The sequence below is a fragment of the Lynx rufus genome, unplaced genomic scaffold (genome assembly GCF_022079265.1).
Source record: "Lynx rufus isolate CCGP_SWC_20201006 ecotype Redwood Valley unplaced genomic scaffold, mLynRuf1.p SCAF_7, whole genome shotgun sequence".
In the NCBI taxonomy this organism is placed as follows: Eukaryota; Metazoa; Chordata; class Mammalia; order Carnivora; family Felidae; genus Lynx; species Lynx rufus.
This window is the reverse complement of record NW_025814889.1, coordinates 128,255,546-128,271,203: the sequence shown is the minus strand read 5'-3', so window position 1 is coordinate 128,271,203 and position 15,658 is coordinate 128,255,546. Positions and strand designations below refer to the sequence as shown.

Below are 15,658 nucleotides of genomic sequence, written 5' to 3'. Positions count from 1 at the left end.
TCTTCGAAAATGGGGACTCGGCAGTGTTATCAACTTCCCCCACTTTAGGCTGGTCTGGGAGGGCAAGTTTTGAGAACTTGTATTCTTGCCTGGGAGAAGGCTTGCTTGCTCTCTTGCATGTTGTCTGCTCTCAGGTTATGGCCCAGGTAGGAGGGCCCAGAGGGAGGAAGTGTATTTATGCTGTTATGACTCAGACCCACTCAGCTGCCCGAGCATCAAGGAGGTAAAAAGTGGAGAGGGGAAAGGAAAAGAAAAAAGGAGGACACATGTAGAGCAGAGGGAGAAAATGGGGGGCTTTCTCTTCCTACCACGGTCTGTCTGGCCAGCAGCTCCCTTCCCCCCGTTCAGTTTTCAGAGATACACCTCCTATTTCTAACGAGGGCTCTGCCTGGAGTGCCTTGCAAAATCGTGTAGGCAAAACAGCTACTGAGGCAGGTGGTACATTGACCTACATCCTGACCCCATCGCAGCTTCATAGCCATGTGGCAACAAGCAGGTTGTATCATTTTCTGTGTCTCAGTTTCCTCGTTTGTAAATTACCGGTAAAAAGATAAAAATCAAGCTCCTGCCTCGTGCTATGTCAGGGGTGACGATATATACTAGAACTAGAGGCAAGCTCTAAAATGTTGTTATTGGCATTAGATTTCACTTTTAAGTGTCAAAACATCCCAGCTAACCATGGCTTTGAGTCTTCTCTTGAAGTTTAAGAAGGCTGGAGACCTTTTGAGTGGGGATGTCTGTTTTAGGGATACAGGCTTCCTTTATGTTTCGCTCAGCTTGCTTGACTGGCATTCCCAAGGGGGTCTCATTGTCCATAATGACGGTCCCAGCACTGGTCATATCTGTGCATGCCATCCAGCAGGCAGGAAGGAAGCAGCGATAAGGCAGGGCATGTCACCTTCCTTTAATAACACGTGTTAGACATTTCACCATCTGTTCCCCTTGGATCACGTTGTGGAAAAACATTACTGCAGGGCTGTCGGCAGCTGCCATCTAGCTGCAAGGGAGCCTGGAAAAGTTGGGTTTTTATCCAAGGAAACCATGTTCTCTGCTAACATTTTGGAGCTCTGGCACTCGAGAGAACAGATGTTAGGGTTACAGTGAACACTCCCTATCACATGGGTTGTGCCCAGACTCAGTTGTGACTAGAATTGGGTACCCAAAATGCATCTTCTTGGGACCCACCCTCAACCTATTACTTGAGGATCTCTGAGTGTAGGCTGCAAGAACATGGGCATTAAAAAAATCTGTGCAGGTGATTCGAGATAGTGGGGCATGTTTGGAAGCCACTGCTTGAAGGCACAACATAAACAATGGGGTTCTCTATATCCCTTTGCTCTTTGAAAGATAAAGTAGCACCATAGGAATTAAGATCTTGGGGTTGTTGATTCTTATCATAACTTCTCTTTTAAAAGTCTTTTGACTTGCACCTGGGAATTAAGATTTCTTCATTTTTCTTTGCTTTCCCTGTGTGTCTTGATAATGTTACTTCTTAGGTCCTTAAGGTTGGTTTTGGTAGAATTATCTGTGATGAAACCCTGGTCCTGTTCAGAGTTTCCGGAGATGAATTTGGAAGTCTTCATCTTGCTGGCATCTTGTCTCAGCGTGGTCTCCTGGGTCCACATTTACCATGAGATGCTGACTTCATACCCATTACAGTATAAACGCTTTCTCTGTCTCCATCACTCGGTGTCTTTAAAGATTTCAGTGAAGAAGCCATAGAAGCAAACAAGAAATGTCAGTTAGTGGCGAGTGGCGTCAAAGTAGAAGTCTCCCTTCGTCACGACACTTTGCGATTACAAGCGCCAAAGCTGGTCCTGACACCCTGTCAGAGCACAGCGCCTCATAACCGAGGATGTTGTCATCCTCTCTTGTTGCACTGGAACTTCTCTGGGGTATGACAAGTATTTCTGAAAAGTCTTCTGTAATGATGCCAGGCTGTCAGCCGAGATATCTGGTGATGGAAACAATGGGCCTTCGCCAGTCCCTGTGCCCTCTTATCGTTCCTAATTATGTGGCCTTCAAATAGCTGTCCATTTTATTCTTGCCTTTCTCTGTTGTCAGGGCAATGCTGTTTCAGCAAGGCACTGGTTTCTGTGTGCCATGGAACTTGGAGCAGAATAATCCTCTTTGATTTCCACTCGGGCCAGCGTGTGTATGGCTCTGTGTATTTTTCTTGCATTTCTGGTTCGGTGTATTCTGAGAGTCCGCTCTGGTGCAGCTGAGAAGTCACCGACCTCGGAATCCAAATTCCTGACCAGGAATCTTTGCTTTGTCAGTCACTAGTCATGTGAGCTTGGGTGATTCAGTTACCCTCTTGTAGTCTATTTCATCATTACAAAATGAAAGTTATAATATGTTCTTCCCAGTGCAGTTGTAAGGCCGAAACGAGATAGCGGCTGGGAAACTAATTCTGCAAGAGTGTCACATATACTTACTCTGGGTGGTCCACTTTCCTAATGCTGCCTAACACACACCTAAAATGTAATGGCTTAAAACAATAGTGATCATTTTATTAGCTCTCTGGTTTTTTGGGGTCAAGGATTTGGAAAGGGCTTGGGTGAACAGTTCTGGTTTGGGGGTCCCTCATGTAGTTGCCATTAGTTCGTGGCTGGAGCTGAGCAGTGAGGGCTGGAGCAGTGGGCTCTGACCCAGCATCCTTCTTTCCTGTTGTAGACTCAAGGCCTCTCTGTGTCTGCCCCTATGGCTGGTTTGGGCTTCCTTACAACATGGCAGCCCCAGGGCAGTCGGCTGCCTCCGTAGCAGCTGAAGACTAAGTACAAGTACTCCAGTGACCAAGATACAACAGAAGCACTTTTTATGACTTGGCCTCAGAAGTCACACAGTATCACTTCTGCTGATAGTGTAGTCTGTTAGTTGAAACAGTTCACCCAGTTTCGTGGGTAAAAGGATACACATTTCTCATCTCTCAGTGGGAGGAATGTCAAGCATTTGTGGATATACTGTAATATGGCAACAATTAATATTGTTATTATGGGAGATCAAGTGAATCGTACTCTCTGATGTGAGACCACCATTAGGGAAGTATGTCTCTTCTTTTGCACTGTGCTTTGAGCTTCATCTCTTAGTATTAATGTAATAGTAATAAAAGTTAACATTTACTCAGCCTTTAAAGTAGATCAGACACTATGCTAAAATTTACATAAAATATCTCATTCGGTCCACACAGCAGCATACTTTGTTTTACCCATTAGAAGGCTGCTAAGAAAGGTTCAATAATTACTTCAAAGTCATACTGCCTGGAAGTGGCAGAGGTCAAATTTAAACCTAAGCAGTTTGCTTCTAGAACCTGTGCTTGGAACCATTGCGCTCCCGCCCTGTGAATTAGAGTGCCCGGGACCCACACTTACAGCCCCAGTCTGGCAGGTGCCCCACCTTGAAGGCTTCAGGGTGACCAGGCATGATGGAGGTCATCTTTCCCTTGGGGGCTACGGTAGCCCTGTGAGGGATACTCATTTCTCAGTAGGTTGAGGCAAGGGTATGTCTGTTCTTATAAAAGAAGTTCTGTTTTAAATTGCCTTCCAGATTGTGACTGCATTTGTTAACTTAGTAGAGGTGTACTGTTTTACGTTAGGCATTATGTTTATAAAACTTGACATCTTGCAGCTTCATTTTCTGGGCCCCTAACTAACTATACGGTATTTCGATCTATTGTTTTTACTTTGAGGATTTTATGGAATAACTCAGCAGTGGAGGGCTTGCCTGCCATCCTCCCATATGCATGTTGCTCTTGGAAGATGCTGTTGCAACATTTGGATTCAGATTTCGTTAGCTTCATAGGCGGTCTTTGGGGCTCCTTCAAGGATGTAAATCTGCTAAAATATCTTCCCTAAATGTCAGGCCTTGGAATTAGGGAATGGGTACAACTGGAAGAAACTTAGTAGGATTTTCTTACGTGTTGATTTTCAGGGAACCCTAGCTCCTACAGTGGTAACTTAGGTTCCCTCCTGTCCCCGAATCTGGTAATTACTGTTTCACACCAACTTATCCCCCAAACCCAATGGCTTCAAGTAACAAGCATCTATTTGTCGTACAGTTTATGAAAGTCAGGAATCTGGGGGCAGCTTAGTCGGACATTGTGTCTGTAGTTTTCTCGTGGGGTTGCAGTTAAGATGTCTGTGGGGGCTGTGACCATCTGTCAGCTTGACGGGGACCCGCTTCAGAGACGGCACAGAGGCATGGCTGGGACCTCAGTCCCTTAGGGTTGCTTGAGCGTTTTCACATTGTAGCAGCTGGCTTCCCCCCCGAATAAGTGCAGAACAAGGCAGAAACCACAGTCTTTTTTTTATGATCTAGCATTGGATATCATATACTGTTACTTCTGCCCAGTGCTATTGGTCATACAGACCGACCCTGATACAGCATAGGAGAGATTATTCAAGGGTTACACAAGCTGGCAGGGATCTTTGGAGACAGTCTTGGAGGTGGCCACCTCACCGTGACAATGGCAAGGGGCCCTGTCTCCTGCAATCTCTTGTCTGTGCTTACCCTGGAGCAGTCCTGCCTTGATCTCTTTTCTATATTGTACTCTCTTACTATATTTTATTTCTAAAATGTACCATTAAGAACAACAAGTAAAGGTACAACCCTCTCGTGTTAAAGATGATGAAGCTGAAGTTGAGCAAAATAAAGGATCTGTCCTAATTTTACACAGTTGCCACCAAGGCCGAAATAACGAATGATTCCAGTGGTTCATTTCCATGTTCCTGTGTCTTCTGCCCTCTCGTATGGGAGGAAGGTGAAGGAAGCACCAACATTTGACACAGCAGAGGGAATTGGGCAGCTCTGAAACCCGTCTTTTCAATAGTGGGGGAAAGACTATCCCAATCCTTACTTGAAGGAGAGTTGGAGATAAGGGCAGAAGGAAAGAAACTGATGTCTGACCTTCAAGAATATTTAAGGCTCAATACCGTGAAGGTGGTGGACCCTTCAGCATACTATAAACTCTTACATTAATAGTAACACTACTGATTAAAGATACATCTCTCCTACTTACAGGATGCCAGGCTCCTGTAAGATGATGAATCATCTCAGTTAATCTGTCCAGATTTCTGTGAGTTGAGAAATTTTTACCCCTTCTTTATAGATGGAGAAACTGAGGTTCCATTAGGTGCTAGTGTATCTTGAAAGATGGGGAGGAGTTTGTTAAGTGAGGTGAAGGACTAGGGCATATTAAATCGAGGGCACATTACGGAAGCAAAGAAACCCAGCAAGCCATCCAGCTTGACCAGGGCACGAACACCACGAAAAGAAGTGGGCAGGGCTTTTGGTGAGGTTGATGCTAACCATGTCTGCTTTCACTTTGTGAGCAAGTGTTCACTATGTGTGTGAGCTCCTGGACTCTTAATCATCCTAAATTTATAGCTGTGGAAGCTTGGGCTTGGTGAGGCTACATGGCTAAAAAGTGCAGGTCTACATTATAAATCTTTTTTGTTTTTAATTGTGGTACAGCAAAGCCACTTAACATGAAATTTACTCTCTTAAAAAAGAGATGTGTGTTTCAGTAGTGATAAGTATATTCACACGGTTGTTCAACAGATCTCTAGAACTTTTTCATCTTGCACAATAAACTATATCTATTAAACAGCAACTCTCCCATTTTTCCCTCCCCCTCCCCCCAGACCCTGACAACCACCATTCTGCTTCCTGTAAATGTGTCTACTTTAAATACTTCATATAAATGGGGCCAGACAGTACTTGTCTTTTTTTCTTTTAATGTTTTATTACTTATTTTTGAGAGGAGAGAGTGTGAGCAGGGTAGGGGCAGAGAGAGAGGGAGGCACAGAATCCGAAGTGGCTCCAGGCTCCGAGCTGTTGGCACCAGAGCCCAATGCGGGGCTCAAACTCACGAACCGTGAGATCATGACCTGAGCCGAAGTCAAACGCTTAACCGACTGAGCCACCCAGGCGCCCCCAGCCATCTGTCTTTAACAAGTCTTCCAGGGAATCCTGATGAGAACCTTGAGTTAGAAAGCGGCCAGGGTAAGGACCCTTCTTCCAGTAGCCAAATTTGGTTCTGGCTCCAAGGTATTATGAGTTTGTAGTATTCTCTTTGGACAGAGTGTTTCTTGCCACAGGCTTTCTTTGACCAGCTAAGGGCCAGAGCCCAGGTGAGCTTTTCTAGAAAGCTTCAGGAAAATGTGGCTAACTTTGAAGGTCAGACTTTTTTTAAATTTTATTTTTATTTTAAGATGTTTATTTATTTTTGAGAGAGAGAGAGGGAGAGAGAGAGACAGAGCATGAGCAGGGAAGGGGCAGAGAGAGAGGGAGACACGAAATTGGAAGCAGGCTCCAGGCTCCGAGCTGTCAGCACAGGGCCTGACGTGGGGCTTGAACTCACAGACCGCGAGATGATGACCTGAGCTGAAGTCGGACACTTAACCAGCTGAGCCACCCAGGTGCCCTGATGCGCATCTTTTTCAAAAAAATAATTTTACTTCTTGTTTGTTTTTAAATATCTTGGAGTAACTAATATCCATATTAATTAATATCCATATTAATCCATATCCATATTAATTAAGCAATTGATATCCAACATCAGCATATATAGCTCTACTCTACCTTTAATTTTTTTAATGTTAATTTATTATTTAAAAAATTATTTTGAGTTTATGTATTTATTTTGAGAGAAAGAGAGAGAGCACAAGTAGGGTAGGGGCTGAGAGAGAGGGAGAGAGAATCCCAAGCAGGCTCCGCACTGTCAGTGCAGAGCCCAACATGGGGCTCGAACTCGCAAGCTGTGAGATGATGACTGAGATCAAGAGTTGGATGCTTAACTGAATGAGGCACCCCATTAATTTATTTATTTTTAATGTTTCTTTATTTTTGAGAGAGAGAGAGAGAGAGAGGCAGAGAGAGAGGGAGACACAGAATCTGAAGCAGGCTCCAGGCTCCCAGCTGTCAGCACAGGGAATGACACGGGGCTCAAACTCACGAACTGAGAGATCATGACCTGAGCCGAAGTCAGACGTTCAACCGACTGAGCCACCCAGGTGCCCCAGTACTTGTCTTTGAGACTAGCTTGTTTCACTTACCATGACGTACTCAAAGTTCAGTTATAGTATGAGACAGGATCCCCTTCCTTTTTAAGGCTGAATAATATTTCACTGAATGTATAGCCCACATTTTGTTCATCCGTTCATCTGACACTGGACACTCGGGTTTGCTCCCACCTCTGGGTATTGTAAATAATGCTGCAGTGAACGTGGGTGTGCAAATATCTCTTTGAGACCCTGCTTTCAGTTCTTTCGGCTATATACCTAGAGGTGGGATTGCTGGATCATATGGTAATTCTATGTTTAATTATTCCAGAGAACACCATATTCTTTTCCACAGCAGCTGTACCATTTTATCCTCCCAGCAATGGTGCACGAGGGTCTAGTTTCTCCACAGCCTTGCCACAGATTGTAAATCTTTATGTATCTGATAGTCTGCTTCCTCTGCTGGGGAAGTTGACTGCAAAGTGATCACCAAGGACTTTGCAAGAATACATTGTGTGGCCGTTTCTCCCCCTGCCCCCACCTCTGTCTCCCTGTGCTGTAGCACCTCTGGCTTAGTGCAGTGGTAAGACACACCTGAGACGGAGTTTCATGTGCGGTCTATGAAGGTGTGCCCTTGGGACCGGTGCCTGAAGGCTCTGTGGGGTTTGTTAGAGGTAGCTGCCCCAGCAAACAATTCTCTGCAGGGAAAGTAGTTCCTGGCAATACATACCTCATTGAAGGGGCATTTGGGCAGCATATCATGGCGTGTCCACCATGCTTAGGTGATTGCAGTAGCTTCCTGACCTTTTTGCTTCCAGCTTGCTCCTTCTGCCGCCCTCCCCGTGCACCTGCACACAGACATGCTCTGTTCTCAATGGGCAGCTTGAGTGATTCTTTAAAATAGAAGTAGGATTGCTTCACATTCTGTGTCTCCCTCTCTCTCTACCCCTTGCCTGCTCATGCTCTGTCTCTCTCTGTCTCAAAAATAAATAAACATTAAAAAAACAAAAATAAAAATAAAAATAAAATAAAAAACTAAAAATAAAATAGAAGTAGGATCATGCCATTTCTCAGCTCTGAACCCTCAAGTGGCTTCTCTTTTCACACACAGGAAAAGCCAAGTTCTTCCAAATGGCTGTGAACTCTAGAAGGTCTTCCTCACCTCCTGGCTTTCTTCTTGTGGACTGGTTGCCATGCAGCCTGGCTCCCTCTTTTGCTCCAGGCTTTTTCCCCAGCACCTACAGTTGAGTCTGGCACATAGTAGGTGCTCAAGTCTACATTTGCAGAATGGTTGCAGGTTTGGCGAATGTGGGTAGGCTTTTGGCTCAGGCAGGTCAACCTTAGGTAGGGGTGTAACACACACCATGCGTGGCAGGTTCGTTTGGGGCTGTATTCAGACAGTGCACCTGCTCCAAATCCTGGTTAGACTTCTGTTGACTCACCCTAAAAATCAGTCTGCCCCTTTAATATGTCTTCCACACAACATTTGGATTTCTGATCGGGTGAGGGTACTCTGTTCTTTGTAACACAGGAAAATCCTAAAGTGGACCAGAAATATGCAGGATGGAGAACGCCTGGTGGTTCATTCGTTTGTTGTGTGTTTATTAGGCTTGGCTATGGAGAAGGTGCTCGAAGTCCCCAGTGCAGGGGTGGCCCTTCCTGTCCTCATCCTTGGCCCTGTAGCCCCCGTGGTTCCACCTGCCCTTCCTTGCTGAGCCCCTGACAGCTTGGGTCCCATTACAGTCAGGAGATGTCTACTTTTATTTTTAAATGATTTTTAATTTTTTGAATGTTGACATACCTTAGGAGGTGTTCTACCTTTATTTTCTACAGGATGCAGATAATTTTGTCTTTTGAGTCCATGGGTTTTTGTATTTAGAGAAAACAGAGTTCGATCACTGGCTTCCCAGAAGAGTAGGGATGTCCTGGAGGTTTGTAAGATGATTTTAGATGGCTCGTTAGCAATACATTGCTTTCATTTTAATAGTCACATATGTCACAGGGTGGTATGGGTTTCACAGCAGGACTGTGAATTCAACCCCTCGGTTTGCCACTGACTGGCTGAGCCTGAGACACTTAGCCACCCTGTGTCGCTCACTCGTCATCTTGAAATTTGGAAAACGCTGGATGTTAGGAAGACTGCAGAAATCTCCCCGATCCATGCTTTCACTTTCCACGGTTACAGTTAGCCGTGGTCAGGCTGTGGTCTGGAAGCAGATGGTCCTCCTCCCGATGATTCGTCAAGTCAGTGGTAGCCTAATGCTGCGTCAGAATGCGCACGTCATTCACTCATTTCATCTCTGCATGTAGCAATTTTATCTTCTTCCTTCATCACAGGAAGAGTGAGTACAGGACAATATGAGACTTAGGCTACATTTATATACCTTATTATAGTATGTTGCTATAATTATTTTGTGATTAGTTACTGTTGTTAATCTCTTACTGTGCCTGATTGATAACTTCCACTTTATGGTGGGTATGTATCTGTAGGAAAATACATAGTATATTATAGGGTTCAGTACTATCCAGTTTCAGGCGTCCACTGGGGGTGTCTTGGAAAGTATCCCCTGTGCACTATTGTATATAGAAATTCTACACTGCTCTTAGACAGGATTCACCAAGGATCAGAGAGGTTACGTTACTTGCACAAGGTCACTCAGCTGGCCAGAGGCTGAGCTGCAGCCACCACCCAGCTCTCCCGAGGGGGTTAAAGCACAAAGATGCTGAACAGCTTTTCTTTATGCTGTTGAGGCATTTGGTGAACAGCATTACTTCACGAGGTGCACCTTCTTGCCCTCACTTGTCTGCGTACAACAAGCCAGTGGGGCGCCCGTTTTTATGTCCATTTTACAGACAAGCCAGTGAGGCTCAGGGACATTGAATGAATGCTCCTCAGTCACAAAACAGTAGCTTAGCCTTGATGTCGCAGCTCAGACCAGATCTCCCCATGAACCTTCTTCCACCTCTGTTTCTAGCTGTGTGCTTCTCCCCAGCTGCCTGTCCTCCTGGAGTCCTGCCTCCCTGCCCCTTGCTCCCCCACCACACAATCAGAACGTGGGCTCAGCCTGACTCCTCACAGCACATTGTTGAAATGGGGTTCCGCCCTCTCTCCCATCGCACAGTCTCTCTCGCAGTGTTGCTGGGGGGAAGCACAGCTGGGCACAGTATTAATTACTTCTGCTGGGGCCGTACCTTGCCTGCCGTCCCTTAATTTTTTCCTACGTTTCTTTCGGGATAGCGGGAACTTTTTCCCTGCGTCCATATTTGAGAAGACAACCCTGTGGAGATTTTTCTTGTGTGTGTTGGGGTTGGGGGAGGGGAGGCCAGAACACAGAGAATGTTCTTTTTCAGGTTCTCTTGAAGGCTAACACACAGAGAGTTACAAATCCCAGGTGGCCCTGAATGTCAGAAGTGACAGTTGCTCTGGTCCAATCACTGGAAGGCCCTCTCCTCCCTGAAGCCCGCGGGTACCCTTTTGGCCTAGATAGTGCAGGTTGCTCTAGGCTGCGAGGACTCTGATCTCGTCAACATAGGATCCTTCCCAGTGTTTGATGGGGTTGTCTGGTGAGCTGTCTTTCTCCCTCTTCTCTTCATCCCGGGGGACTGCTTCACCTTTCCATCCAGCTCAACATAGTGCCTGGCATATCAGGGACGCCAGGAATGCCCATGTCATGCCTGAATCCTTCTTATAAGTCCTAAAAGTCGATGTCACTCACTCGAACCTAGTTCAGCTACATCATGTCTTCAGGGGCAGCTTGTGGATGTGCTGAGTGCCAGATTCAGGACTAAAGGGAGTGAGCACGAAGCTTCGTGGGCTTCCTCAGAAAGAACTTTTCGTCCATGTGTCTGAGAACTTTGTCAAGCTACTTAAAGTTTATACATACAGCTTCTACATTCTCAAGTTTGTTACATTGGTGCTCTCCTGCCTTTTTTTTTTTTTTTTTTCCAGCTTAGGGATGGACAGTTTATCTATGAATGCTTCAGAGTCCTCTGTGCTTCCCTTCCAGCCACCAGAACCAATGTGAGGCTAGGAAGGGTCACTGGAATTGGTCAGGCCCTGGCAGGAAATCAGTGGCACTCTTGAAGGAGGCAGGAAGGGCTTAAGGCAGCGCAGACATGCGAACTGGTGAGGGTGGTGAAGCCACTAGAACCCCTGGGCCCGAGGGATAGGAGACAGTTGGCCTAATGGAGCCCAGCAGAATCAGAACTCAGGGGGAGGGTTTCTGACAGGTGCAGGGGATCTGATCTCTTCTGCCTGCCCTCAGGCCTCCCAGTGACCAAACTCCACCAGAAACCAGAGGCAGTGGGAGCCCAGTTATTCAGTCTGTAAATGTCAGGCACTTAGGCACAGAGCAAATTGAAAGAGGGTAAGAGTGAGTTTGGAGGCACAAATTAAGATCATCACCCCAGCCCAGTCTGAGCTTTGTGACCAGTAAAGGTAAGTATGACATCTATATAAAATGTAAGCAAGTCTTGATGACTGGCCTGTGGTCACCCAATCTGATATTTTAGATGCTTCACTTTGATGGGATGAATGTCCAAGTAGTTTGGCCATTGGCCATCTTTTTTTTTTTTTTTTTTAGTTTAGTTTATTTATTGAGAGACAGAGAGCACGCACAGGAGGGACAGAGAGAGAGAGAATCCTAAGCAGGCTTTGCACTGCCAGTGCTGAGCCCGATGTGAGGCTCAAACTCATGAACTGTGAGATCATGACCTGAGCTGAAACCAAGAGTCAGATGCTTAACCAGCCGAGCCACCCAGGTGGCCCTGGCTATTGGCCATCTTTAAGTCACCACAAAGAGACACTTGAAACCTGGGCTTTGTAGCTTCAAAACCAAGTTATCATGGTGAGACCATATTTGTGGCTCTGCTCTTTCAAGGGACATTCATCCCTGTCCCCCTACTCTCTCTGCTCTGAAGCCTAACCGCTGACCCATTCTTGGCATTCACTCCTACACCTACAAAAGCTGGGACCACCCAGAACTCTTCCAAGAGCATGTTCACAGTGCTCCAATTTTCTGCCTTTCTTGGTAGCAGGGCCTTGCTGCTACGGCTCCAGATGATGAATTTATTCATGGTGGCAGGTGTATTGGATGAAACTAAAGAGATTGGAAAATTATGTAAAATGTTTGAGAATGTGCACGCTCGTGCTTTCATTTAATGGGCCCATTTTAAAAAGCCCCTGAACCCTGAAGCCAAGACAAAGTTTGATATCTCAGAGGCCGCATGTTTAAATATTTGCAATTGCAAAGAGCTTGATTCAGCGTGCTTTTATCCATTCTTGTCCCCTTCCTGGTTATGTCTCCTGCGTGCAGGCATTTTCCTATTCATTTCCTTCGTGATTTAAACGGTGATGGTTGCATCCGCATAACAGTCTTTCATCCCAAGTCTTTTGGAGATATTATCCAGAGATAAGTGATGGTGTCTTCTCTTCATTTTACAGGTGGAGAAATTAAACTATGCATAAATTAGACTGAGTCAAGGTCGGGTTGGTAGCTTGTGGGTCTGAGTTTCCCTGTACCCCCTCTTTTTCTTTCTAAAAGCAGGGTTTCCTCACAACAGCCCTGTGACCTTTTGGACAGGGTAATGCCATGTTGGGGGGCTGCCCTGAGCCTTGTAGGGGGGTCAAGCAGCATCCCTGGCCTCTGCCCACTCAATGCCAGTAGGCCTGCACACACCAGGAATGACAGCCAAAAATGACTCCAGACACTGTCAGATGTTCTGGGTAAGGCAGAGGGGGATGAATTTTGCCTCCTGTGGAGAACCATTGCCTTCCAGCAGAGTAATTTAAGATCCTGGACACCAGAGATTGTGAGTTCATTGGTCTGAGGTGGGGCTGGGGCACAGGGTGTATTTTATAAACCTTTCAAGTGTTTCTGATGTACTATCATGGTTAAGAATGTCTGCTCCAGAATTCGAATCCCATCTAAGCCTGAGTAAACTTCCCCTGGTGATGTTGCGGGGGGTGGGGGTCCAGGGGGGTGGGGAGTGTGGTAAAGTAGGCCTGGGAACCAGAGGTCATTATCCTGAAAGCCTGTAGGGGAGCAACCAGGATATCAGAACTGCTTTTTTATTTTTATTATTGTTTTTTAACTTTGTACTTTGAAGTAATTATAGACTTCTAGGAAGCTGCAAAGGTAGTACGTAGGGTCAACAGAACTGTGTTTTGAACTGGCTGATGAGAATAATGGGGAGTCCAGAAGCCATGCCATGGGGAGAGGGCACCTCTGGAGGCCACTCTCTCTTTTTTTTTTTTTCTTTTTAATTTTTTTTTTTGAGAGCAATTTATTGCTCTTCTTTTTTTTTTAATTTTTTTTTTAACGTTTATTTATTTTTGAGACAGAGAGACAGAGCATGAACGGGGGAGGGTCAGAGAGAGAGAGGGAGACACAGAATCGGAAACAGGCTCCAGGCTCTGAGCTGTCAGCACAGAGCCCGACACGGGGCTTGAACTCACGAACCACGAGATCATGACCTGAGCCGAAGTCAGATGCTTAACCGACTGAGCCACCCAGGCGCCCCATGGAGGCCCCTCTCTTAATTAAGTATTGGGTGCTAGAGGGAACGTGCTCGTTCTGCAATACTCCCAGGACAGAGCAAGCTTGGGGTGGCTGTTAGGAGGCTGGTTTCAGTACAAGGTGGACTGTGCTTTGGCGAAAGGTACAACGTTGAGAGGCGTGACCCCTCTATTCTTTGAGCTGTTGTGAGAGGCTGGATGGCTTTCTGTAGGGGCTGCCCTAGAACAGGGTTTCCCAGTCTTTGTCAAGTTGCTACAGCACACAGGGTAGTCGTGCCTGAGGGGCCAGCCCTGCCTGGTAAGCCTTAAGACCTCGCTTCAGGACATGAGTGACTTTGTCCCCTGTAAGTCACTGACAGCACATCAGGGTGCCAAGGGGACCCCATTTGGGAAGCCCAGCTCCAGAGAACATCATCGCTATGATCGGAAGGCTGTGTGCCAAGCGCCATATTTATTCCACTCTTGGTATTGTTCCCTTATGTGCTCCATGACCTCCTGCAGGACATGTGTCATGGCCCTGTGTGACTGTGAGATGCCACACCTTTCCCAGGGTCACCCTGGGCTAAAGGAGGAAGCCAGGATTCCTTTCCGGAGCCCGAGCTCTTAACTGCTCAGATGAGATGCCCCATAAAGTCCCCTTCACTTCTCCTGTCTTGAGTTCTTGGAACGATGTCCCAGCTGGCGCCCTTATAGGTGTTCATTGGTGCCTTTGCCTGGTCAGGCTCCCCTAACCTGAGTCATCTTGCGAGAACATTTCCCAGCTCTGAGCCATCACTTCTCAGTCTGAGATCCCTGATTGTCACTGCTTCCTTTCAGGGTGTATTTCTTTCTTCTCTCATGTGACCAGTTGTCGTTGTCCCCCAGCTTGGGGGTAGGGGACGCACTGTTTGCCTATGTGAGCCGATTGCCCTTTCTCTCGTCCCCAAAATGTAATTGAAAAGAGCCTTAATGGTTTCCAAATGATGATAGCTCCATAAACCGATTAAAAAGGCCTTAAAACTCTCTCAAGTTATTTTCCACAGCTGCAGACTATGCCCTTTGTTTTCTAATGATCCCAACAAGAAATGAGGGTGGTTTTTATTTTTCATGTGGTCTGGAACACCAGGAAGGCCCTCTTCCATCTGTTTAACTGCTCGCCTGGTTTTCTTTGCTTCCCAGACAATCCACGTTGCTATTGTCTGTGCCGGATATAACGCCAGCCGCGATGTCGTCACCTTGGTCAAGTCTGTCCTGTTTCACAGGTAAGCGCGGCCACTGTTCTCTGCGGTCTTGTGAGTGGGGCCGGGGCGTGTGGCTCGTGCGTGTGATCCATCCGTGTCACTGCCTGCCTGCACACTTCCTCTGGAGAGAGTCAAAGAAGGGCAGCATTTCTCATCAATCACTGAAGCTGCTGTGAAAATATGCTTTTTGTCTGAAACCCTGGGGAGATTATTGTGTTAATAATGTTTAACGGGAGCAGTTAGGTGCTGTCCCACAACGTTTAGGATTATAGCTCTTAGACCTAAAGGGACCTTCAAGGACACTTCAGATTTGAGGCTTCCATTTCTTCATTGGCTTCCTCTCCCGACAGTCACCAGACCTCTCTGTTTACACATCCCTGTTGACAGGTTGTGTTATGGACTGAATTGTGTCCCCCTAAAACTTATCTGCTGGAGCCCTAGCCCCTACTCCCTCAGAACGTGAGCTGTATTTGGAGATTGGCCTTGAAAGAGGTAATTCAGTTAAATTGAGGCAATATGAATGGACCCTAATCCAGTATGACTGGTGTCCTACTAAGAGGAGATTGGGAGACAGACTTATGCAGAGGGAAGACCCTGTGAGGACACACGGAGAAGACCCCCCCATGTACAAACCCAGGAGAGGGGCCTCAGGAGAAACCAGCCTTGCCAGCACCTTGATCTTGGACTTCCAGCTTCCAGAACCATAGAAAATAAGTTTCTTTTGTTTAGGCACTCCCAGTCTGTGGTATTTTGTTATGGCAGCCCTAGTTAGCTCATAGAGGTTGCTTGCTGTATTCCAGTTGTAGCATGTCCCATATCTGGGCATTTCTAACAATTGGAAAGTCCTGCCTTATATTAAACTGAAATTTTCCAACCCGTAGATAATGTGTGTGGGTCCTCGTGGATCCCCGTGGAACTAG

The 15,658-nt window shown here is 46.3% G+C and overlaps 1 protein-coding gene across 2 annotated transcripts in view; it reads left to right on the top strand.

Annotated features, from left to right (window-relative positions):
• The window catches only part of LARGE1 (LARGE xylosyl- and glucuronyltransferase 1), a 398,411-nt gene that overhangs the window by 103,991 nt on the left and 278,762 nt on the right, over window positions 1-15,658 (top strand). For both annotated transcript variants that reach the window (XM_047066747.1, XM_047066746.1), the window contains exon 3: window positions 14,677-14,759. In XM_047066747.1, the coding sequence (XP_046922703.1) occupies window positions 14,677-14,759 (83 nt within the window). The remainder of the gene's footprint in view (window positions 1-14,676; window positions 14,760-15,658) is intronic.